At 39.5% G+C, this 25,692-nt stretch overlaps 2 protein-coding genes across 2 annotated transcripts in view; one reads left to right on the top strand and one right to left on the bottom strand.

The window, feature by feature from the left end:
* LOC124264259 (cilia- and flagella-associated protein 300-like) overlaps positions 1 to 25,692 on the top strand; it is a 70,214-nt gene that overhangs the window by 19,284 nt on the left and 25,238 nt on the right. The window lies entirely within an intron of this gene.
* Positions 16,528 to 20,573, bottom strand: LOC124264253. The gene is made up of 2 exons (XM_046698995.1): positions 17,359 to 20,573; positions 16,528 to 17,248 (listed from the first exon to the last, which is right to left on the bottom strand). The coding sequence occupies exon 1, from the start codon at positions 19,527 to 19,529 to the stop codon at positions 18,555 to 18,557; it is 975 nt and encodes a 324-aa protein (XP_046554951.1). The 5' UTR covers positions 19,530 to 20,573; the 3' UTR covers positions 16,528 to 17,248; positions 17,359 to 18,554.

Genomic DNA, 25,692 nt, shown 5'->3' on the forward strand with positions numbered 1-25,692 from the left:
CCTGATATGGTGGTTGCAAACCATTATCTGAGAGATATCACCACCGAGGACGCCTCAGGTATACACCAATTGATCCCATGGTCCTCGCGACAACAGCTGACAGTTCTCGGAGAAGATAAGTCAATCTAACAGATTTTACTTATCTTATAACAATACTAAATAGCTTCATGCTATATATAATTTACTTAAGTTCCTTTTATCATCACAGTACTATGATTATTACATCATACAATATATAAGTTAACAACTCTACAGAGTTTGTTATTATATATATTTACCTTAAGTTATTCATATCTTAAGAGTAATACTATGGTTACATGATAAATGCATTAGCTAATATACATAGCTTAAGTTAATTAAGCTAACAAACTCTACGGAGTTTTACTATTATATAGGTAACTTAAGCTAATTATACCTTAAGCATAGTACTATACTCATATTATTAAAATATATTGGCTAACAAACTCTAAGGAGTTTTGCTATTATATAGGTAGCTTAAGCTTATTCATATCTTAAGCTTAGTACTATGTTTATATCATATAAGTAGATTAGCTAACAAACTCTAAAGAGTTTTTGCTATTTGGCTTAAGTATCATCATATTTCTAAGCAATATGGTTATATTATAACATGTATTAGCTAACAAACTCTACAGAGTTTTAGCTATTATATATGTAACTTAAGCTTATTCATATCTTAGTTTAGTACTATGTTTATATCATATAGGTATATTAGCTATCAAAACTCTAAAAGAGGGTTTTGCTATTATATATTTCTCTTTAAGTTTCATCATATTTTAAGCTTTATGGTTACATTATAACATGTATTAGCTAACAAACTCTACGGAGTTCTTGCTATTATATATGTAGCTTAAGTTTTCCTTCATAAGCTCAATACTAGGTTTATATCATAGCTAACAAACTCTAAAGGGTTGTTTTCGCTTATTATACAATTAGCTTAAGTTTTCATCATATCTTAAGCAGTATGTTTACATTATAGCAGTATTAGCTAACAAAACCCGACGGAGTTTTGTTATTATATATATATAGCTTAAGTTTCATCATAACTTAAGCTCAGTACTATGTTTTTAACATAAAAGTATATTAGTTAATAAACTCTAAGGAGTTTATTTTGCTATATACATTTAGCTTAAGTCTAATCTTATCTTAAGCTTAGTACTATGGTTACACTATAAACATATTAGCTAATAAACTCTACAGAGTTTTTTGGCTATTATATATGTAGCTTAAGTTAATAATATCTTAAGCACAATACTATACTCATATTGTAAAATATATTAGCTAACAAACTCTACGGAGTTTTGCTATTATATATGTAGCTTAAGTTCATTATATCTTAAGCACACTACTATACTCATATTGTAAAATATATTAGCTAACAAACTCCCACGGAGTTTTGCTATTATATATGTAGCTTAAGTTAATTATATCTTAAGCACACTACTATACTCATATTGTAAAATATATTAGCTAACAAAACCCTACAGAGTTTTTTATATATATATGTAGCTTAAGTTAATTATATCTTAAGCTCAGTACTATACTAATATTATAAATATATATTAGCTAACAAACTCTACAGAGTTTGGCTATTATATATGTAGCTTAAGTTAATTATAGCTTAAGCACAGTACTATACTCATATTATAAAAATATATTAGCTAACAAACTCTACAGAGTTTGGCTATTATATATGTAGCTTAAGTTAATTATAGCTTAAGCACAGTACTATACTCATATTATAAAAATATATTAGCTAACAAACTCTACAGAGTTTTTGCTATTATATATGTAGCTAAAGCTTATTCATATCTTAAGCTCAGCATTATATCTATATCATATAAGTATATTAACTAACAAACTCTAAAGAGTTTGCTATTATATAATTAGCTTAAGTTTAATCATATCTTAAGCTTAGTACTATGTTATATCTTAAAGTATTTTAGCTAACAAACTCTAAGGAGTTTATACTAAGATATTAACAAGCTTAAGTCTATTAGTCTTAAGCATTGTATTAATGTTATATATACTTTATCATAATAAGTACATGGTAATAACCTTTATATGGCAGCTGATAAGTTAGCAGCAGGAATTCATCAGTTCAGTGCCTTTATGAAGTTCCCATAGGGTTATTACAATCATCACAGTTCAAATCACTAATTATTAAAAATCCAAAGTATTAGATATTCCCACCTCCCGTCTGTAGGATGCTACAAGCAAGAGCATGAGTCAGGATAAGGAAAAATATGTAATTTTTGGAGTAAAATTGATATTTTATACTTATCCTGACTCATGAGGTCAGCCCTCCCATCCTCCCCAAATAACACTTTGGATTTCCCTGTAAATTCAAATGTTGGGCTCAGTATATGAGGAGAGAGTGAGGCACATGGGTAGAGTGGTGGCGCTCCTCGCTCCCGAAAGGGGCCAGGGAAGGGAGGTAAACTCGTGGTGAATACTAATTAGTGATTTTAAATTGAAGGAGCTTCAATTAGGGGGAGATACAAGTGTTCCACTATGTTCGCAAGAAGAAGAAGACAAGCAAAAAGAGCATGAGTCAGGATAAGTATAAAATATCAATTTTACTCCAAAAATTACACGGTTCGTCGTGTTTGTTCAGTAGGCTACATTAATGAAAAATTGCACAGAATGTAAACTACGTTATTCTGATACCGATCCACATTTAAAATGCCCTAGTTGCATTACTCCATGTTCCTTTGATTCTCGTTGTAAATTTTGTATCAATTTACCTATCTCTGCCTTTGACAAATATTTATGTTCCGCTTATAGACGGAAGGCAGATAAATCCCGTGAAACAGAATTCAAACATGGCTAATAGATCGCAAATTAATGTTTCATGTCAACTGTTGACTGAGGACACGCCACCAGCTGGTGGCATGCCTGAGTTTCCTCGGCGGATAAGCGCGGGACGCAGTCCGCTATGTCCAAGAAGTTTACCTGCATCTCAAGAGCTGCCGCCTTCTCAGTCCAAGTCGAGGAAACCATCCATATCATCTCGTATTACCGCGCATACACCAAGATCTACACCTTCATCTAAAGGGAAGTCAACAAAATCTAATAATTTTGCCTCTGATATCTTACCAGTTACAGAATTAGCATTATATGATGATGATTTGCCAATTATCATTCCAGAAGTTCGTCACAAGAAACGGCCCGTTTCTGCGACTGTCACCTCAGCGCAGATGAACACACAACCGGAGATGCCGACTCTATCTCCAGAAATTTTATCTGAGGGTCCCGTCACCTCTGCAGAGAGACATCCTCATCAACGCAGACCGCTTCAGACGACTTGATCAACCACATAATGAGGGTGATGGAAGACTGCTACGCTTACAGAGGCCTCAGAGAGCCACGGGCCTCAGAGCCCACCCCATATTAAGTCATACAGGGCCTCAGAGCCCGCCTTGGCTTCGCAGAGGGCCTCTGAGCCCATAGACGCCGCCCCGCTGAAGGGCAACCCTGCCCGAGTGAGCTCTTTGCATAAGGTATCCCAGGCCGCCCTGCGGAAGGAGCCAGAGCCTCACCTTTTGCAAGAGGCTTCGCTGGAGAAGGAGCGCTTCGCCGAGCACGCACCTTGTCATGCACGGAAGGGCGCCCGCAAGCAAGCGCCATATGTCGGATCGACACTGACTCCAGACATTCGTGTAGGACGCCAAGGCTAAGTGGTTCTACATCGCCTAGAAGACGATCGCGTAGCCCTCAACGCTCGAGAAGTCCAGAGCGCCTCATGGCCATCACCGCTCACTTAAGCCCACAATCTCCCGCGAAGGATGTCTTCTCCAAGGTCTACATACACTAGCCACTCATCAGTCCGTTCTCCTCAGTCCTCACATAGATCTTCTTACAGATCGAGGACTCGACATACCACCATACGTCAGAGGAGGACGATGGTATCATTTTCTCAGAGGCTGAGATAAGGTATTGGATGGTAAACGACTACAACTGGCCTCTCCCTCTAAGAACGCAGGATACAGCCCAAACTTACCTGATGTTAGATGATGATGTAGATCATATCACCGCCTCCTATGGATCCTATCGCAGCCGTTCCTGCTAAACTGGATACAGCCTACTCCAAATCTGCTAAAACTCAACTTACCCATTTACCATTCTTCAATGCCAAGAGTTTTTATGGACATAATATGGAGCCCTTTTTCAAGACTCAGGAGATTGATGAAAACTTTAAACTTATCAGTGATTCCAAGTCCAGAAGTTATAGGGTAGACGATCGCAAGATGGCCCAGTTAGATACCATTTCCAGAAGGATGTTCTTTGGACTCAACAGATCTAGGACTGTTAACGAAACTCTCATCACCAAGTTCAAGAACTCCACGGATGAGGAAGACAGGATGATCTATTCAGCTCTACTTATGCAGAAAAAAGATCAACAATTCCTTACAGACCATCTTTCAGCACTTACTGAAACTACTACCATGACACGTCGGCAAGGATTACTAGCCTCCTGCTCTTGGAATAAACAATTCACAGAGCCCCTATACACAGCTCCATGGTCTTCACCCTTACTGTTTGGTGGCAACATTAACAAGGTCTCCAAGGAAGTATCAAAAGATTCTAGAGAAGTACTCATGATTAAATCTATGGATACATTAGCGCACGTCTTTAAACAATCAGCACAGAGGTACTCGGGCAAGTCCAAGTTTTCAGGGCTACAGAGAGCACGGATAAGAAATTAGCGCCGCTAATAATCCCAAGGATTCTTTCGTCACGCCTCGCATAACAACAAGTTCAGAGGAGGATCAGCTAGAGGCAGATCATCCAGAGGTGCCCGTGGATTTAAACGATGAAAGTCAGGTTCGAACGACTGGAGTCTTCCACCCCAGTCGCCCCAGTACAACCTTCTCAAGTGGGTGGACGCCTACAACTACACTGGGAAAACTGGGGAATACTTCAAGATCCGTGATGTATCCAACATCCTTCAGTACGGATATCGCCTACAACTCAAGGCCAAGCCACCATTAACAGTCAACCCACCAGGGTTCAACGCTCATCTGGCACAACTTCCGATGTTAAGAGAAACAGTTCAGTCTCTACTAAACAAACAGGCCTTAGAAGTTCTCGATCAGCAAAACATCATACCAGGTTTCTACTCCCCAGTTTTCCTAGTGCCGAAAAAGAATTCCAAAGAGAAGTATCGCCTCATTTACAACATGAGCACATTCAACAGAGAATTTCTATGCAAACCACCAGCGCCAAGATGATACATTTACCTCAACTCCCGTCATCTAATTCGGCCCACTAGATTACATGGTAAGTATAGATCTGCAGGACGATACCTACACATCTCGATTCATCCCAGTTCAAGGAAATATCTGAGATTTATGCTAGACGGCATACACTACCAATGGAAAGTACTTCCCTTCGAATCACTTCGCCCCATGGATATTCACAAGAGTAACCAAGCCTATTGTCTCATACCTACATCGCCAAGGCTCTGCGGAATGCATTTTACCTAGACGACGGTATACAGGTGGATCCAGATCCACAGCCGCCTCAGACTACAGCTGAACTTACAATCAAGCTACTAACGCAGTTAGGCTGGTTAGTAAATCTACTCAAGTCGGACCTAGAGCCCACGAGGATCTGCAGTTTCTAGGTATATGATTCCTTACAGCGCAGAATCGTATGGTAGTCCCGAGGACAGATGGATCAAGATACAACAACTGATCCCCCAAGCCCTACTCTCTCCGCTACCACTACGCCAGTGGCAGAGGCTACTGGGACTACTCACATCAGCTCAAGACTTGACACTCAGAGGCAGGCTTCAATTACGCCCATTACAAGTCCTCATCAATGCCCATCTCGAGGACCCTCTACCGCTCAGTCTACCAGATTACATCAAACCACATCTACTCTGGTGGACCAAGAGATTGAATGTTTTGCGCAGGCGCCTCCTTAGTAGAGCCGAATCGAAAACACATCTCTACGCGGACGCTGGCCACTAAAAGGTTGGGGAGCCCACCTTACCGCAGGACAGCGCCAGGCCTATGGAGCATTCAAGAGAGCTTATGTCACATAAATCTGCTAGAGATGCAAGCAGTCATAAACGCCTTATAGGTCACTGGAGCAACCTATTACAGAACGCCAGTTAATGATTCACACAGACAACTCAACAGTGGCGCTTTTATGTGAACAAACAAGGGTCAACAAGATCACTGAATCTTCTCACTCGATGTTTCAAACTGTTCGATTTAGTCGACAGTCTAAACATACGACAAAGCCTGCCACATTCCAGGAGCAAAGAATGTGTTAGCAGACGCTTTCTCGCCGCACTCAACCGCCGCCGACAGAATGGATGCTCCACACAGAGATATTCAATCAGATAATCATGGAAATAGGATCTCCTCTGATAGACCTATTTGCCACCGATTCAACAATCAACTGACAACCTTCAGATCGCCAGTGCCAGATCCATTAGCTTGGGCAACGGACGACTAAGCATATCATGGAGGGACTAAACGCTGACGCTTTCCCCGCCCGCGCTAATCCCACAAGTCTTGCTAAAAATCAGTCAAACGAAGAGCCTCGATCTGATTTTTGTCTCTCGCTTTACTGGCCAGCGAGAACGTGGTTTCCAGACCTCATACTAGGAATCGGAAAACCAGTACTTCAGCTCCCACTACGCCCAATCTACTGATACATCCGCGACACCAAACAAGTGCACAAAACACCAGAAGCATTCCGACTTCACGCGGTGGATTGTATCAAGGCATGTTTGAATAAGAGAGGTTATTCCACCAGAGCGCTAAGGCGGTCACGCTTTGCACTACGTAACTCTACTGTGAACTTATAACGATGACAAATGGCTCAGATTTGTCAATTATGCTGCTAAGAAAGGATTTTCAGCCAGATTTGCTACACATCCTCAAGTGGCAGATTTCTTATGTTTCCTACGCCAAACTAAGAATCTAAAAGGATCTACACTGTCCACTTATCTTGCAGCCATAAGTTCAGTCATAACAATGAGAACGGGCGCCAAATTGACCAAAACACCGGAGTTACTCGCCTTTGTTACGTGCCTTTCGATTGGAAGACCAGAAACGGAAGTTTCAAGCCAGCCTGGGATCTAAATGTGGTACTTCAACACCTCACAAGTGAGGCTTACGAGCCATTGTTATTCAAGCGCCATATGAATCATTGACCCACAAAACCTTATTCCTGCTAGCTGCTAGCCACTGCCGCCAGGATGTCTGAAATTCACGCTTTGGATTACGAGAGAACACGATTTGATGATATTCATAACATCGCCATCTGGGACTTTCTGGGATTTTATAGCTTAAAAATCAACTACCAGGTCAACCAGACAGGTTGTTCCATGTCCCAGCTCTCTCATCCATACTTGGACCGCAGGATACGATGGACTTATCACTTTGCCCTGTAATGCACTGAAAATATATCTCCAAAGATCCAAGCAAAGTAGAGGGAAATTCAAAAGATTGTTTATCCCTATATCTACCTCACAGACAGAAGTGTCACAAGACTACCATTTCTATTTGATCAGAACTGTCATACTAAGAGCCTACAAGGCAGCTGGACTGGACCCTCCAAGTGCTACTAATCCTCACGAAATTAGAGCACTAGCTTCAACTTTGGCTTTACATGGAAATTGCTCATTGAATACCATCATGGAGGGATGTTTTGGAGATCCGATATGGTGTTTGCCAACCACTATCTGAGAGATATCACCACCAAGGATGTCTCAGGTATCCACCATTTCGGGTCCCATGGTCCCTCGCCAACAGTTGACAGTTCCACGGAGAAGATAAGTCTATCTTGTTGATTTTATACTTATCTGATAACAGTACTAATAGCTACATGCTATCTATATATATTTGCTTAAGTTAAAATATTATCTTAAGCTCAGTACTATGATTTATATCATAATATATATATACCTACAACTCTTACGAAGTTTCTACTATTATATATATGTTCAGCTTAAGTTCTTCCTTAAGCTCAGTCATATGTTCATTTCATAACATGTATAAGTTAACAAACTATCAGTAGTTGGTTACTATTATACAGCTTAAGTTATCTTTATACCTTAAGCACATTTCTTATAGCTTATATATATACATATTGTAAGCTTACTACTTTGGTTCTTATAAAAGTATTCATTATAAACTATCAACAGTTTATACTATCACATTAATGGCCTTAGCTTAATTAATGTTCTATATACTTTTATTATATGCAGTAAATTGTAATAACCTTCTTTAAAGGCAGCTGTTATATTAACAGCAGGAATTCAGTTCAGTGCCTTCATGAAGTTCCCATAGGGTTATTACAATCATATCACTTCAAATCACTAATTAGTAAAATCCAAAGTATATATAATCCCACCTCCTAATCCGTAGGATTCTACAAGCAAATAAGCATGAGTCAGGATAAGAAAAAATATGAAATTTTTAGAGTAAAATTAATATTTTTATACTTATCCTGACTCATGAGGTAAGCCCTCCCGTCCTCCCCACTTAACACTTTGGATTTCTCGGGAAAAAGAAAGTGTTGGGCTCAAAGCAAAAAAGGAGAGAGTGAGGCACATGGGCTTTGGGTCTCGCTCTTACAGAAGGGAGGACCGTGGTGAGTACTAATGAGTGCTTACAGGGAAGGGAGGTAACTCGTGGTGAGTACTAATGAGTGATTCTTTATTGAAGGAACTTCAATTGGGAGATACAAGTGTTCCACTAGGTTCGCCAGAAGAAGAAGACAAGCAAATAAGCATGAGTCAGGATAAGTATAAAAATATTAATTTTACTCTAAAAATTTCATTTATAGTTATCTTGAATCGTGACATTGCTGGATATATTTGTGGTTCATATTGTTCTTGCAAAGACAATATTTCATACATTACGATAATGAACCATTTAGTCGTGATGTGACCTGATCCAAATCACAATCGAAGTTCTTGGGTTGACTAAGTAAAGGAAGCCATATCTCTTGCCAACATTTCGACATGCAATTGCTTATCGAAGTTCCATCAAGTCTATAACTTTAACTTCATATATGTACATTAAACGTTACACATAACATGAGCTATTGATTAATTCAAGAAATTTAAACTGTACCTGGCATGGTCGTGGATTGTTCCCTTTCTCCCTCCGCGATCGACAACTGCTCCTGTTTTCATGTTTTTCACGTGCACTGAGCCTCCAAAGCTTGTAATGTAACTCGTGATTGCCATTTTCTTGATTCAGATAACATGGACAAGCTTAAGGAATAATTCATTGTGCTGGCTTCCTCGTTGTGTTAAAAACGGGAGACACTTTGGCCCACTTTCAAAACAACTTCTCATGAGTTCAAGTGACAATATGGCGGCAATTGTGTGTAGGGGCATTGTGGGTAATAACAAATACCTAATCCCTTTTCGATTGGCAGGTATGAAAACATTATCTGACCCAATTTGGTTGTGATTTCAAGACATAAAAGACTTAAAAATGACCACTTCAGTACATAAAAACATTGCTTTTATAAAGTGTCACGAAGTTCGCAGCGTGCCCACGGATTACCGACTCATTACTTCTACAGCAATTCAATTTTGATAATAGGTGCCCGTTAAGACGAGACAACCCCAAGGAAGCCGACACACAGACCCCGACATACAAATGACATGACACTGATTGTTTGTCAAGTACTTGAACTCACCGTCAAAGCTTATACTAACTTTAAATGCTTTTAATGGTAAACATTACTCACAACCTCAATTCATAGTACAATTCCCTGATATTCTAGTTATTGAGAGATCCGTAATGTATGTACCGGATTGACAATTGTTTGAATTACATTATACTAAACTTCCTAAATGCTTATACTCTTTCACATTCTAAAGCAAAAATAATTAAACCGAGTTTTCCCTCAAATTTCACTTTTTGACGTTTAAGCTTTTTCATTACTACAGTGAAAATTGTTACTCATCGTAGAATATCATCCATCTATTTAGATTTTCAAATTCCCCATGATATGAAATGACGATAAATAATTGGTATTTAATTATTGAGAGATCCGTAATGTATGTGCCGGATTGACAATGCTTATACTCTTTCACATTCTAAAGCAAAAATAATTAAACCGACTTTTCTCTCAAATTTCACTTTTTGACGTTTAAGCTTTTTTATTACTACAATGAAAATTGTTCACACTTGTACGCAATTACTGATAATGTAATATGATATGAAAGTAGTTAATTAATCTTCGAAACTAAGTTTCAGGAATGGAAACCAACAGTATACACATGACCATAGTTTCTTGTTGGTTTCCATTACCGGAACTATAAGTTTACAGTATCCCTTATGGATTCTATTAGGAAACAAGGTTACCCAGTTTCAATGAATGGATACCAACTGGATGCCAGGATGGTCAACTTCATGCCAAATACTTGCAAATTTTAAGTTACTCAGTTCAAAACAGTGCACAGGAAACCAACATAAAATTACATTTTCTGGTTTTATGTTGGTTTCCATTTCATGAAACCTTCAATTGCAAATTCCAGGAATGGAAACCAACAAGAAACCTATAACCTTAGTTTCTTGTTGGTTTCCATTTACTGAAATGCAAAAATCAAAGAATCCAAAATGGAATCTAGTTGGAAACTCAGTTACTCAGTTTCAGTGAATGGAAACTAACTGGATTCCCCATTTACCCAGTATACGGATGGTTTCCAGATTTCAGGAAACCAAGTCATTTTTGTAGTGAAGATTGTTGAACATAATTCCTCCAAGGATAACATGGGATAGGCGAGATGGGGAGTCTTAGTGTCCCTTGTCATGCCTAAGACCCGGGTTTGATGTGTAAAATATTTCTGGTGCCCCAGAACTCGCTCTGAGTAATAATAAATGTTTCAGCAGATTGTTGAAAATAATTCCTTCAAGGAGATCGCTGACATGAGATGGGGTGGCCAAGTGGTTAAAGTGTCCTCTCATCATGATTAAGGCCTGGGTTTGATTCTACACAGGTACAATGTGTAAAACCCATTTCTGGTGTCCCAGAACTTTCTCTGTTTCAGCAGATTGTTGCAAATAATTCCTCCAAGGATATCTCTAACACGAGATGGGGAAGAATGGCTGGCTTAGTGGTTAAAACATTCGGTTGTCATGTTGAAGGCCAAGGTTGGATTCGCCTCATAGATACATGTATAATAGATATTAATTAGGCCAATTATGTAGTGTGAAGTATAGGAGAAACCACGATTACGAGGGTTTACTAGAGATTGTGAACCCTGAGACTGAGTGAGAGGAGGGAACATCCCGAGGACCCGACTTATCAACCGTTTTTGCATAAAATATCTTTTAAAATAATATATAATGATCAACATCAATACGCCCTGAGCAGAACAACATTGATGGGACAGCCCGCAAATGATGGAACAGCCGGTGTCAACTGGGATGCGACTGGCAGTCAACACCTTGCCTTGCACGCCCGCAGTAGTACCGTCTTGTGAGGAACACATGATACATACTGACAAACAATCTCATTCTTCACAGCGATCCTTCGTAGCCTAGTGGATGAAACCGCCAAGTTAAAGAGGGAAGGGTTGCAGGTTCGAAAGCCAGTTATTGCCACTATATATTAGAAGTTTTCAATAATGTGATATTCAATAATGTGATTATTTATTGAACAGTATAATGCAGGAAGCCCATTTCTCTTGTCCTCAGCTGTGATAATGAAGGAGCATTGCTAAACATGGTGTAAAACTGTACTCATTCCGCTTGAAATAAATTGCTACATTGGATGCATGTCTAGTGTTTTCATAACAGGTTTGGTTTTTCAAGGAGTCAGAGTCAGAACCAAATTAAGCTGTGTGGTTGATGTCTTAAAAAACTGCTGGCCTTGCATCAGATGCTGCTGTCATGTAGTCTCAATTGACCTGACTCAGATGATGTTGCTTGTATGATATTGATAAATGTCATGATTTTGATGAGGCATGGGTAAATATTTACTGAGACTTTGATCAGACACTTATACTGCTTTGATGGCATTGTTATTTGATCAGACACTGATATTGTTTTGATGATGTCGTTTTAATGATATGATCACTTTGATCAGACACTGATGTTGCTTTAATGATGTGATCACTTTGATCAGACACTGATGTTGTTTTAATGATATGATCATTTTGATCAGACTCTGATGTTGTTTTAATGATATCACTTTGATCAGACACTGATGTCGTTTTAATGATATGATCACTTTGATCAGACACTGATGTTGCTTTAATGATGTGATCACTTTGATCAGACACTGATGTTGTTTTAATGATATGATCATTTTGATCAGACTCTGATGTTGTTTTAATGATATCACTTTGATCAGACTGATGTCGTTTTAATGATATGATCATTTTGATCAGACTCTGATGTTGTTTTAATGATATCACTTTGATCAGACACTGATGTCGTTTTAATGATATGATCACTTTGAGCAGACTCTGATGTTACAATGTTACAGAGACATATGATGCGAAATGTAAACACACCCTGTTCAAAACCACATCTGAAGGCTATAATTGGGCCCCAGCTGGTCATTACAGAGGACTTAATGGACTGAGAGGCCATAGTTGTTCTCTGACTTGGTTGATAGTGTGGCAGTATTATCTCTCAGTGTTAAAGAGTGAGTGAGTGAGTTTAGTTTTACGCCACACTCAGCAATATTCCAGCTATATGGCGGCAGTCTGTAAATAATTGAGTCTGGACCAGACAATCCAGTGACCAACAGCATGAGCATCGATCTGCACAATAGGGGACTGATGACATGTGTCAACCAAGTCAGCGAGCCTGACCACCCGATCCCGTTAGTCACCTCTTCCGACAAGCATGGGTTACTGAAGATTCATTTTAACCCGGACCTTCATGGGTCTCAGTGTTAAAGAAACTGCATTGCCTGGGCAGAGATCAACTGTTTCCTGGGTACAATGTGTGAATCCCATTTCTGATGTTCCCTGATGTGATATTGCCCGCCCACTCACTCACTCACTCACTCACTCACTCACTCACTCACTCACTCACTCACTCACTCACTCACTCACTCACTCACTCACTCACTCACTCACTCACTCACTCACTCACTCACTCACTCACTCACTCACTCACTCACTCACTCACTCACTCACTCACTCACTCACTCACTCACTCACTCACTCACTCACTCACTCACTCACTCACTCACTCACTCACTCACTCACTCACTCACTCACTCACTCACTCACTCACTCACTCACTCACTCATAATAATGTGGTTCAGGGTAGTGCTGATCCCATTAATTGACATAATCGAATACTGGTCGCAGTGACTAAACGACCAAGCAATCGATCATGTTTTCTCATAATCGAACACAAACAATTCTGGAACACTGGTTTTCATCAACAGTATTTTTCACAAGGTTGGTTTTGTATGTTACATTTCATAAGCACTACAAGCTCGTTCCAAGTCATGATTGCATATATCTTAGAGACACCAAGAGATTTATGTTCCTAACATACTAGTCATACTTTAAAGATGTGAAATTTTGCCTCAAATCCCAAAATATTTACATGTTGTTTTCCTTATTTTTTGTGCATTAAGAAATTTCATAAATGACGCTAACCAATTATTTTCGATGATTGATCGGTGGTAATGAACCAATCATCAATTATGAGCATTTAACCAATTCCCAACACTAGTTCAGGGACTGTGAGACAGACTAAGCTGGATTTTTGCATAGTGCTTTGTTCAACATCGAAACACACACACTCACACACATGACCCAAGGAGTAATATAGAAGTGGAAATATGTTTTACAATTGTCTTTTGCATGTAAATTTAGCAGATTACCTTTTTGTCACTGTCAATATTGCTGTAAAAACGTTCACTGTCTGCTTCACTGTAAATGGATTTCCTTTTCTAAACGTGTTGTGATGTTAGGAAATGCATTTCAATATTGATTTTATTCTGCACTTCTTTGTAGAACGTCCTTGGGTTCAAGGCAACACAGTGCTGGAAACTGTTCAGTATTTGCAGATCAAACATATGCTTTATGTACTGGTAGTTCAAGATAAACAAACCCTGATATTCATGAATAATATTTATAATAATGTTTTATTCTTATAGAAAAAACACATATCAGTTACCTTTAGGTAACTTGTTCAAGGCTTTACACAGACTTTGAAAAATGGGAGTCATGGTGACTCACAGTATTTATTTTTGAGTCATTTTCAATATTTGGGAGTCATGAAAATTTGAGTTTAATATTTAGTGTAATATTTCATTGTGTAAATCCAAAAGCAAGAGCTTTTGTTGTTTTGTGTTGTTTTGTCATTTATATGAGTCCATGCAAGAAACAAAAGCACTGTAAGTCCCCATGGTCCCTAGTTTGGCGATCTACCTTCAGTTGTTGGTGTTCTATAGCCTGTTTTTATATTGTATTGTCTTCGTAAACTAAATAGTTTTAGATTTACATGCCAGATTTAGATACCATCTGTGATAGTCTAGTTATTTTACAGTCCTTTCATGACTGATTATTTAACAATTAAAATTTATTGTCTATGTAAAACATTTCTCATCACTATATGGCTGAAATATTGCTGAGGTGACGTTAAATTTGAACTCACTCACTCATTTATATGATTAGTCAATAAAAAATATATTTTTTACTGTTCAATTGAATCATTCCGTATACTGTATGCAAGCAGGTTCACCCAGAGAGTTCACCATCAATGTACTGCAAGCTTTTTTTCTATGGTGATGTCACAGGTTTCATCCAACATAAGGCCAATATATGGACTGCTCTTTATGGCTTCAATTTGCTGTTCTTCAATAATATGGAAGATCAATTCCTCAATGACATGAGCATTTCTGTAAAAGTTGCTGCAGTCTTCTACACCATTGATAACTTGTAGATTCATCAAATCTTTAAAAGTATCAGCAGGGATATTTTTAGAGCCATGACATAAACAGTGCGCATTTGTATATGTGGCCATCAGTCTGGTCACAACAATAAACCTTGTCTGCCTTTTCTGCATTTTTGACACAGTGCTGAAATGCTTTTGCATTTCGTGAATTTTAACTGAGTCAGTGTGATCTTTAGAAGATTTATGACTGGTTAAGGTTGTGTTCTGAAACTTTTGAGAAGCAAATGTAAGAGGTTCGATTTATTTTTGGCCTGAATGCACATAACACAGGTCATGATTTTGCAGTTGGTTTTAGTGTTCATCATTAGAAGAGTCTGGAGATTAGTTTTTCTCGCTTTCATTACCGAAAAACGAGTCAAGTGACAGCTGTTTCTTAGCGGGACTGACAATGCTTAAATGACTAAAACATAGTCTAGTCTATAGTGTATTACGAAGGGGTAAACGCAGTAGATGGAACAGTGAAACAAATACACGTGCGGTACGTGATGAGCGTTAACTTAAACCAACACTACTTGTTCTCGGTGTTTCATTTAAAGAGCATACCCCCTTGAAATAATAGCGATTTGAAACTATGATCGTTTGTTAAACAACTTTTATCCTAAGTTGAATAAAATATTGAGATTTGAATGTTCAATTGGCAAGGTCAAATTATGAGGATTCGCAATCTTAATTTAGATTAACCTTTTTGTTTAGAGTGAAATTCATTGGTACGTTTTCACTGCAAACAGACTATAGTGGTGAGTCAAGATGTCAAGATGTCAACAATTTGTTAAACGCAGTATCAGCCCCTTGTGTATCATGTGATACACTCAGTGTCAACAATTGGTCATATCAGATATTTATTGGATATCATCAGCCCCTCTTGTAATGTGACACACTCAGTGTCAACAATTGGTCATATCAGATATTTATTGGATATCATCAGACTCTTGTGTGTCGTATTACAACCTTGAGATGTGAACAGTTTGTTTGACTGTGGTTACCAAAGGCTCCATGCATAGCAGACACAAAGTTGGCAACAATTGGTCAGACTGTTGTTACATTTATCAAAAGCCCCACTTATATCAGACACCAGGGGCCTTATTCTCGAAACGTTCGCAGCCCTAATAATTCTTAACTTTGATCGTAGCCAATGTGTTAAGAATGGGCTTAAGAAGTTCGTAAGGTTACGAACCTTTCAAGAATAGCTAGCCTGGTTGTCAACAATTTGTCAGATTGGTTGATTTGTTGCAGTTAACAAAGATTCAGTTCTTGTTTCACACACAGTTGTCGACAAGTTGTCTGACTGTTTTTGTAGTTAACAAAGGCCCAAGCATATCAGACACCTAATTGTCAACAATTTGTCACAGTGGTTTAGTTACCAAAGGCTCAATGAATATCTGACTGACTGACTGACTGAGTATGGTTTTGCGCCGTTTTTAGCAATATTCCAGCAATATCACGGCTGGGGACACCAGAAATGGGCTTCACAAATTGTACCCATGTGGGCAATCGAACCCGGGCCTTCGGTGTGATGAGTGAACGCTTTAACCTCTAGGCTACCCCACCGCCCCGCCATGCATATCTGAGACACAAAATTGTCAACAATCAATCAGATTGGTTGCAGTTACCAAAGATTTAGTTTTTGTTACACACAAAGTTGTCAACAGTGTGTCAGACTGTAGGTACAGTTATCAAATGTAAATGTTCCATGCATATGAGACACACAGTTGTTAACAACTTGTTGTCCCATGTCTGCAAGAAATGTCAGCCTCTGTGTTGGAAATAGTTGTCAACAATGTTTAGACCAATGTGTTATATCTAGTGTAAATGTAAAACAATCAGTATTTAAAGTTACATGTACATGTAAGTCAGTCACTTAATGAACGGAAAAATGTAGCCCTTCAGAGCCAATGAAGAAATGTTCATCCATAAATGTTTCTTGTTCTCTTAACCGTGTTAACTGTGAATAAAAGATTCATGCATATTGGACTCTTTCCTCATCCCAACTTTTTTAACCGTACCATCTTTGAGACAAAGCTGTCCACAATCATACTGTCTTGCAGAGTTCATCTGTTTTGTTCAGATGGAAATTAAATTTTCATCAAGTTGGACCATAGCTGTCAACAAATTGTCTTGGTGTTTTGAAGAGTTATTCTGCTCCATGCAGGTGAAACACAAGATGTTATTCATTCATCATCCCAACTGTGGAACACATATAGGACACTACCTGTCAACAGTCTTTCTGCCCTTTAGAGTTGATCTGCTCTGTGCAGAGGAAACACAAAATGTTATAAATTCATCATCCCAACTGAGGAACACATATAGGACACTACCTGTCAACATTTTTACTGATTTGTAGAGTTCATCTGCTCTGTGCAGGTGGAACACAAGATGTTAGTAATTTGTCATCCCAACTGTGGAACACACATCAGCTATTCACCACCTGTCAACAGTCTTACTGGCTTGTAGAGTTGGTATGCTCTGTGGAGGTGGAACACAAGACGTCACCTGTTTATCATAGCTGTTTGAGACTAGCTGTAAGCTTTCTGTCTGTCATCGAGAGTTGGTATCACTCGGTGAAGATGAAACACATGTCAACATTTGTCGTCAGTGTAACATAGATCAGCTTTGATACACCATCTGTCAACAATCGGCTTCATCTGCACAAGACGTCATCGCTTTGTCATACTATCTATTGTAGACTAGCTGTTAGCTTTTGTACTCGCTGTCTCACAGAGCTGATCCACCCTTGAAAATGAAACACATATGAACAGTTTGTCGTCCCAAAAGCGTAACACATCTGTTTTAATTTCATTGGATCAATTTGTGTGAAACAAACGTCAACAATTTGTTGTTCTGACTGTGTAACAGACATCAGGTGCTTGTGTGACACAATCTGTTCCATGCAGCAGAAACCGAGACATTCAATGGTTTGTCATCCCAACTGTCAACCACATATTGGAGCTGCTTGGTGGACACTTTCTGTCAGCAATATGTCTTACTGTCTTGCAGAGCTGATCTTCTCCATGTAGATGAAACAGGCATTCAAAGATTTGTTATTTCAAATCATTACCACATGCCAGCTGCTTGGCTGACTCTACCTGTCAACAATCTGTTTTACTGTGCTGCAAGTTTATTGACTACTCCATGAATGTGAAACAATTGTCAACAGTGTCATCCCAACTGTCAACCTCATATCAGTTACTTGAAGGTCACTTGCTGTCAACAATATGTCCTATTGTGCTGCAAGTTTAGTATCTTCTCTGTGCATGTGAAACAATTGTCAACATTGTTATCTCAGCTGTCAACCACATATCGGCTCCTTGATGGACACTAGTTGTCAACAATCTGTCTTATTGTGCTGCAAATTTAGTATCTTGCTTAAACTATTGTTAATATTGTCATCCCAGCTGTCAGACACATATCAGCTGCTTGACCGACACTAGCTGTCAACAATCTGTCATATTGTGCTGCAAGTTTAGTATCTTTTTGGTGCATGTGAAATAACTGTCAACATTGTCATCTCAACTGTCAACCACATATCATCTCTTTGATGAACACGAGGTGTCAACAATCTAACTCACCGTGTCGCAGTTATAACTGGCTCCGTACACATGAAACACAAGGTCTCAACAATTGTCACACAAGCTGTGTAACAGACGTCATTGGCTCCTCGTGTGAGAGTCTCATTGGTAATGCTTCAAATTCATACATATCCCGATTATCCCTCCGTGATTTCCTCACTCCACAACAGTACTGTTGTTTGAACAACACAACACAACGACACCACAACAGGTTCAACAAACACAGTTTCAGTGTCCACCTCGACCCTACGTCAGTGTCATCCGTGTCCTTTGTGGAACATTCCCGGAACTCAGGTGTATGGAGAATATGCTCCCTTCGTCTATAGCCGGGGAGCTTCTTGTCTCGATGTTGGATATAAAACAAGGAAACGCTTAACACTATGTACAAAATTGGCGATAAAAACATGAGTGGGAGAGAAACTGGGTAATATTTGAACTTCATGTCGGTGAGAGATTGTATGATAATACTGGAACATGATTGCATATCTTTGTATGTGAGTGTGTGTGAAAAAAGAGAGATTATTTCCGTGCAGGTTTGTGCTACTATGTTGTAAACACTGGGACAAGTTCGGAAGTTGTTGTCAACAGTGTATGTGGTGTTGCTGACTGTGCTGTTCAGAAATACGTCAATGCCATCACCACATGAAGAGAGCGTGTGGTTCAAATCTGTCGCGATTTGACTAAAGTCTTGATTTAGCTGTGTGACGTGAAGATATATCGAAACACCAACATCACATATTCCGAGAAATATCAAAATCACTGAAGTTGCCTTCCGACCTAGACATCCAAACCCAAGCACTGTCACCAACAGAACTAGGGATGCCATATAGGCAGGGATGCCCTGACCTATACAGGGGTCAACAGAAAGGTCAAGGGTCAACACAAGGTCGCGAGCACTTCTGCGACAAACAAGCATGAAGATGACAGTGCATGTTATCTGGGAAGCACTGAGCAGAACTAGCAGGGAGAACACCACCCGGGTAGCATAGGTCAGAAAACAAGGATTGTTGAAACATCCCTTCTTCTTCATCGTCAGTGTTGCATAGTACGTCCAGGTTAAGAAATACAAACTGTGCGCTGGCCAGTATCACAGAATTGCCATGTGGAAATTGGGTGTCACATGTTAATACAATTTCACATCACAAACCGTAATCTTGAAATAATCCTATTTTCCATGTTGTTTTGTATCCATAGAATGTGATGAGTTCACAGAAAAGCCAATTGCAAATAGAACATTATCCTTGAGTCTTTCTTGCCACTGTGAATAGCCATGAAATCCATCCATTCATATTTCTTGTAAATGTCAGATATATTTAGAAGGTAATCAGCATTGAGTTGAAAGAAAAGAGAATGTCGTCTGGCCGGATGATGAGATGGCCGTGTTTGGAACCATTCTCAATGTCATGTCTCCAGTCATCTGTGTACTAAATCCTGAATACAGTACTGTAAATCTTATGTGTCATGGAAGCCAGGCAGATAATGCACTTGGATTTGCATTTCAGCTAATATTGATAGATGCCAGTTGCTGGAAATCAATAACTGTGATTGACTTGAGCCTCACTGTTGTACATATCACAGAGCACCCTTCAAACTTCATCGTGGAAAACTGATTGATTAGAAGTTCTTTCAATCCCAGTCTGAAATTTCTTGATTGTTCTGACCACTGAAACCCAGCCTTGTTGCTGGGATCCTGTTGTGATAATTGGATAAAAGCACCCTTTGGAGATAAATAATTTATCGCACGAGTCTTGTGGGTATGACTCCTCTGTGGTTGGATTGCCTTGGAATGTGATGTAAGAAATGTGGCTTACATCTCCTGGGTTGGTGTGAGACACTGGTGTCTTTGTGTTCAGGTGGGACACTGGTGTCGTGTGTTCAGGTGGGACACTGGTGTCTTGTGTTCAGGTGGGTGTTGGTCTTCTGTCTTGATGTGATGTACTGGTCCCCTGTGGCTTGTGGAACTAAGTGTTGGCTCAAGACACTGGTTGCATATGTCTGTGGCAGGCTTGTGTTGGTGTTGGCAACTGGTGTCTTGTGTTGGTGTGGGCCAGTGGTGTCTTGTGTTGGTGTGGGCCATTGGTGTCTTGTGTTGAAGTGGAACACCAGGTGTTTGTGATGATGTGGGGTACTGGTGTCTTGTGTTGGTGTGGGCCACTGGTGTCTTGTGTTGAAGTCGGACACTGGTGTTTTGTGTTGATGTGGGCCACTGGTGTCTTGTGTTGGTGTGGGACAGTGGTGTCTTGTGTTGAAGTGGGACAGTGGTGTCTTGTGTTGATGTGGGCCACTGGTGTCTTGTGTTGATGTGGGCCACTGGTGTCTTGTGTTGAAGTCGGACACTGGTGTTTTTTCGTTGATGTGGGCCACAGGTGTCTTGTGTTGGTGTGGGCCACTGGTGTCTTGTGTTGGTGTGGGACAGTGGTGTCTTGTGTTGAAGTGGGACACTTGTGTCTTGTGTTGATGTGGGCCACTGGTGTCTTGTGTTGGTGTGGGCCACTGGTGTCTTGTGTTGAAGTCGGACACTGGTGTCTTGTGTTGATGTGGGGTACTGGTGTCTTGTATTGGTGTGGGCCACTGGTGTCTTGTGTTGAAGTCGGACACTGGTGTCTTGTACTGGTGTGGGACACTTGTGTCTTGTGTTAAGGTGAGGCACTGTTGTGTGTGAGGCACTGGTATCCTGAGTAGTACTGGGCACTGGTGTCTTGTGTTAATGTGAGGCACTGGTGATATGTATTGGTATTGGGCGACGGTGTGTTGTAATGGTGTGATGTGAGGAACTGGTGTCGTTTACCGATGTCGGGCACCGGTGTCTGGTGTTAGTGAGAGGTACTGGTGTCTAGTATTGATGTCTTGTGTTAGTGTGAGGCTCTGGTGTCTAATATTAGTGTGGGACACTAGTGTACTGTGTTAGTGAAAGGTACTGGTGTCTAGTATTGATGCAATGCTGTGGTGTTCAATGTTAGTGAGAGGTACTGGTGTCTAGAATTGATGCAATGCTGTGGTGTTCAATGTTAGTGAGAGGTACTGGTGTCTAGAATTGATGCAATGCTGTGGTGTTCAATGTTAGTGAGAGGTACTGGTGTCTAGAATTGATGCAATGCTGTGGTGTTCAATGTTAGTGAGAGGTACTGGTGTCTAGAATTGATGCAATGCTGTGGTGTTCAATGTTAGTGAGAGGTACTGGTGTCTAGTATTGATGCAATGCTGTGGTGTTCAATGTTAGTGAGAGGTACTGGTGTCTAGAATTGATGCAATGCTGTGGTGTTCAATGTTAGTGAGAGGTACTGGTGTCTAGAATTGATGCAATGATGTGGTGTTCAATGTTAGGGAGAGGTACTGGTGTCTAGAATTGATGCAATGCTGTGGTGTTCAATGTTAGTGAGAGGTACTGGTGTCTAGTATTGACGCAATGCTGTGGTGTTCAATGTTAGTGAGAGGTACTGGTGTCTAGTATTGATGCAATGCTGTGGTGTTCAATGTTAGTGAGAGGTACTGGTGTCTAGAATTGATGCAATGCTGTGGTGTTCAATGTTAGTGAGAGGTACTGGTGTCTAGAATTGATGCAATGCTGTGGTGTTCAATGTTAGTGAGAGGTACTGGTGTCTAGTATTGACGCAGTGCTGTGGTGTTCAGTGTCAGTATGAGTAACCGGTACACCGTACTGCTTTCATGATCTGTTGTCCAATGTGAGGCACTAGTTCCCTTCAGTTGGTCTTCATGCGGACAGATGCTGGTTGGTCACGAAGTGGTAATTAGGCCTGTTAATTACGTCGGTTCATGATTGATTAAAGTTGCATCCAGGTAAACAATCTCCAGGTAATGAGGTTTCAGTGGGGATGTCATTCATCTGGTTTCATTGTTTGGGCAGCTGCATCACCTGAAACAAGACCATTCAGTATGTGTTAGTTATGTGTCTTAGTTATGGATGGCAAGCTGCTGTTAATGACAATAACAATAATCTATTTACATAACACGGAGTTGAGTTCCAGCTAGCCTGCTCACCGAGGCTTTATATTATTATCAGGGATGATTATCCAGGTCAATGGATCAGTGTGCACTCAATTCTCATTTTCCGCTCCTGTGGTAGAAAACGAACAGGGTGGTCTGTGAGGTGCTTAAAGGGCAGTGAACCCAGTCATTTGTGTAGGAGACACCACATGCTCATTTGCAGGTTGTGGAAAATACTACGGCTGCTACGATTCACTTGCGTATTTGGTTAATCAAATGTTTTTTTCATTGAATTTAGTGTTATTTATCAAAGAGAAATATGAAAAATGGAATATATTCGAGCCAGGCAGGGTATTTGTCAATGCTCTTATATATTTAACTTGGGTCACTGGTCAATGTCATGATACATTAATCATGTTTAAATGGTCACAAGGTATCAAAGATGGTATGCTGTTATTGTTTCACTGAATATATTGAGCAATACATCAACTGCTGATTTGTAGTTGTAGATATTACCCAGTATTTGTTGCAGCCATTTTGTTCTTTACGAAGGTCCGTGTTAGAATATTGATCTACAGTAACCCATGCTTGTCATAAGAGGTGACTAACGGGATCGGGGTGGTCAAGCTCGCTGACTTGGTTGACACATGTCATCGTATCCCAATTGCGTAGATCAATGCTTATGATATTGATCACTGGATTGTCTGGTTGAGACCTAATTATTTACAGCCCACTGCTATATAGCTGGAATATTGCTGGGTGCGGCGTAGAACTAAACTCATTCACTCACTACTTCATATGACTAATATTTTGAGTGCTGGATTTAAAGCAAAATTGATAGACTGAGGCTAAAAGCCCAATTAAGGCAAATAACTTTGGCCTTGTTATAAAGTACTTTTTTTGCCAAACTAGCATTCACAGGAAATATCACTTTGATGAGATTAACCAATATCCTCTTGGAGATATTGCAGGGGTGTTTTTCTCTCCTCATCTCCTTGCTGATTTCACTGCACAGAAATTGTCTGAAAATGCTTAGAATGGCCAAACAAAATGCTTTGTAGACCATTGTGACATCACCGGTTAACATGATATCACAGTCAAATGACATCACAGATCCACAGATCGAACTTTAGTTAACAAAATTAGTGGCAAATTTAAATGTTTTTGATAATAATTACAATGCATTTACTTGTGTACCTTCTGGAACAGGCTCAGAAATGTATCATATAGAAATTTTATATTTTAGGAGGGCATGTTTAAAATAAGATAAAATAAAGTTAAATAAGATAATGCTTTATTATCCTATGTGAAATTGAGGTTACAGTGTACAAGATTTCAGTTAAACACCAACAATCAACAAACAATACAGGGTATTATAGGAGTTTACAAAACAAAAAAACTCACTCACTCACTCAAACAATGGCTTGTATGCTTACTTGATGAGCCCTCTTTGTTTACATTGTGAGCTTTTTAAAGTGAGTGAGTTTATTTTTACGCCGCTTTCAGCAATATTCCAGCTATATGGGTTTCACACATTGTACCCATGTGGGGGAATTGAAACCTGTGAAGCAGGCCAAACTTTCCCCTTGGCCAAACCTTCCCCAGGGAAACTTTGGCCTCACATTCCTTCATTTAATGAGAACAAACTTAGAATATTGTTTGAAAAATGTCTGTGGTTCTGTCACTGTTTGAATTAAGAAGAAATTAACTGCAGCTCAAGGTGTGATTGATTGACAGTTGTCATGGAAATTCTTGGGAGAAATATTGATAGGGCTTCTGGTACGACACAGGTGTTAGTGTTTGTCGTTTGCCTAGCAACCTGGTAGTGTATGTCAACAATTAGTCAGGATTGCTCCTGATTCATCAGTGGATACCACAAGATGAGATCACTGGATTGTCTCGTCCAGACTCGATTATTTACAGACCGCCGCCATATAGCTGGAATATTGCTGAGTGCGTCGTAAAACTAAACTCACTCACTCACTCACTTTGAGGAAAATCTCTGTGTCCAATCAAAAAAACATAGACAATATTGTCAAACAAGAGTCCAGCTGTAGAGTACAAGAGCACAGCTTTAAATGGTGATAAAGGGAAGATTAATCCAGCTATACAGATGCTGTCTTCAATTATTGAATCAGATGATATTCACTCTAGTGACCTAGCATCATCATTGGCCATGATTTCAAACCCCTAAAGTCATTGCTAGTTTTATTATACAGACCCACAACCAAAAATATTTCCTAACCTTGAAGGTTTAACTAGAACAAAGAGTCATAAAGCAAGAAATATTACCCATATGAGCATATCGATCTTCTAGGACAGCTTTCCAATACTTTACCCAGCTTCAATGCTGATTGGTCAGTTTCACTGTGCTATATTACTGAGAAAACTGTGATATTATGTCACCCATTATAATTTATTACACAAGTCAGTTTCATTACATGTTCTGATCAATTGACTGCCACAAGCGAAGTTTGTCTTTGGTTGACATTACACAGATAAGTTTTCTTCATTTTTATTATATAATGTCAATAAGTGATGTATAAAATGACAGAGTCAAAACTCGGAATTGTGATCTCTGTCCCTCTTTAATAAATGCTGTACATCGTCAAAGGCTTGGTTTTTCACCATCTATTCACTTGAGATAAATAATCTCTGCTTCCTTGTGGGTCATTGCTTATTCTCTCAGTGTCTGTTAATAAGGTGTTGTCTTGTTCATGGAGTACCTGTTAATAAGGTGTTGTCTTGTTCATGGAGTACCTGTAAATACTGTGTCACCATATGTCAAGTTAATGGAGTTCCTGTAATTGCGGTGTCACCATATGTCAAGTTCATGGAGCTCCTGTAAATATGTCAAGTCCATATGTCAAGTTAATGGAGTTCCTGTAAATACGGTGTCACCATATGTCAAGGTAATGGAGTTCCTGTAATTGCGGTGTCACCATATGTCAAGTTCATGGAGCTCCTGTAAATATGTCAAGTCCATATGTCAAGTTAATGGAGTTCCTGTAAATACGGTGTCACCATATGTCAAGTTGAAGAGTGCCTGTTAATAAGGTGTCACCCTATGTCAAGTTAATGGAGCTCCTGTAAATACGGTGTCACCATATGTCAAGTTGAAGAGTGCCTGTTAATAAGGTGTCACCCTATGTCAAGTTAATGGAGCTCCTGTAAATACGGTGTCACCATATGTCAAGGTAATGGAGTTCCTGTAAATACTGTGTCACCATATGTCAAGGTAATGGAGT

This window comes from Haliotis rubra, unplaced genomic scaffold, assembly GCF_003918875.1.
Source record: "Haliotis rubra isolate DU_JTF1 unplaced genomic scaffold, ASM391887v1 Scf917, whole genome shotgun sequence".
Taxonomy (NCBI): domain Eukaryota; kingdom Metazoa; phylum Mollusca; class Gastropoda; order Lepetellida; family Haliotidae; genus Haliotis; species Haliotis rubra.

Coding starts and splice junctions, on each gene's coding strand:
- LOC124264253 (XM_046698995.1), bottom strand. CDS start 19,529: ATGAAGAAGAAGGGATGTTTCAACAATCCTTGTTTTCTGACCTATGCT.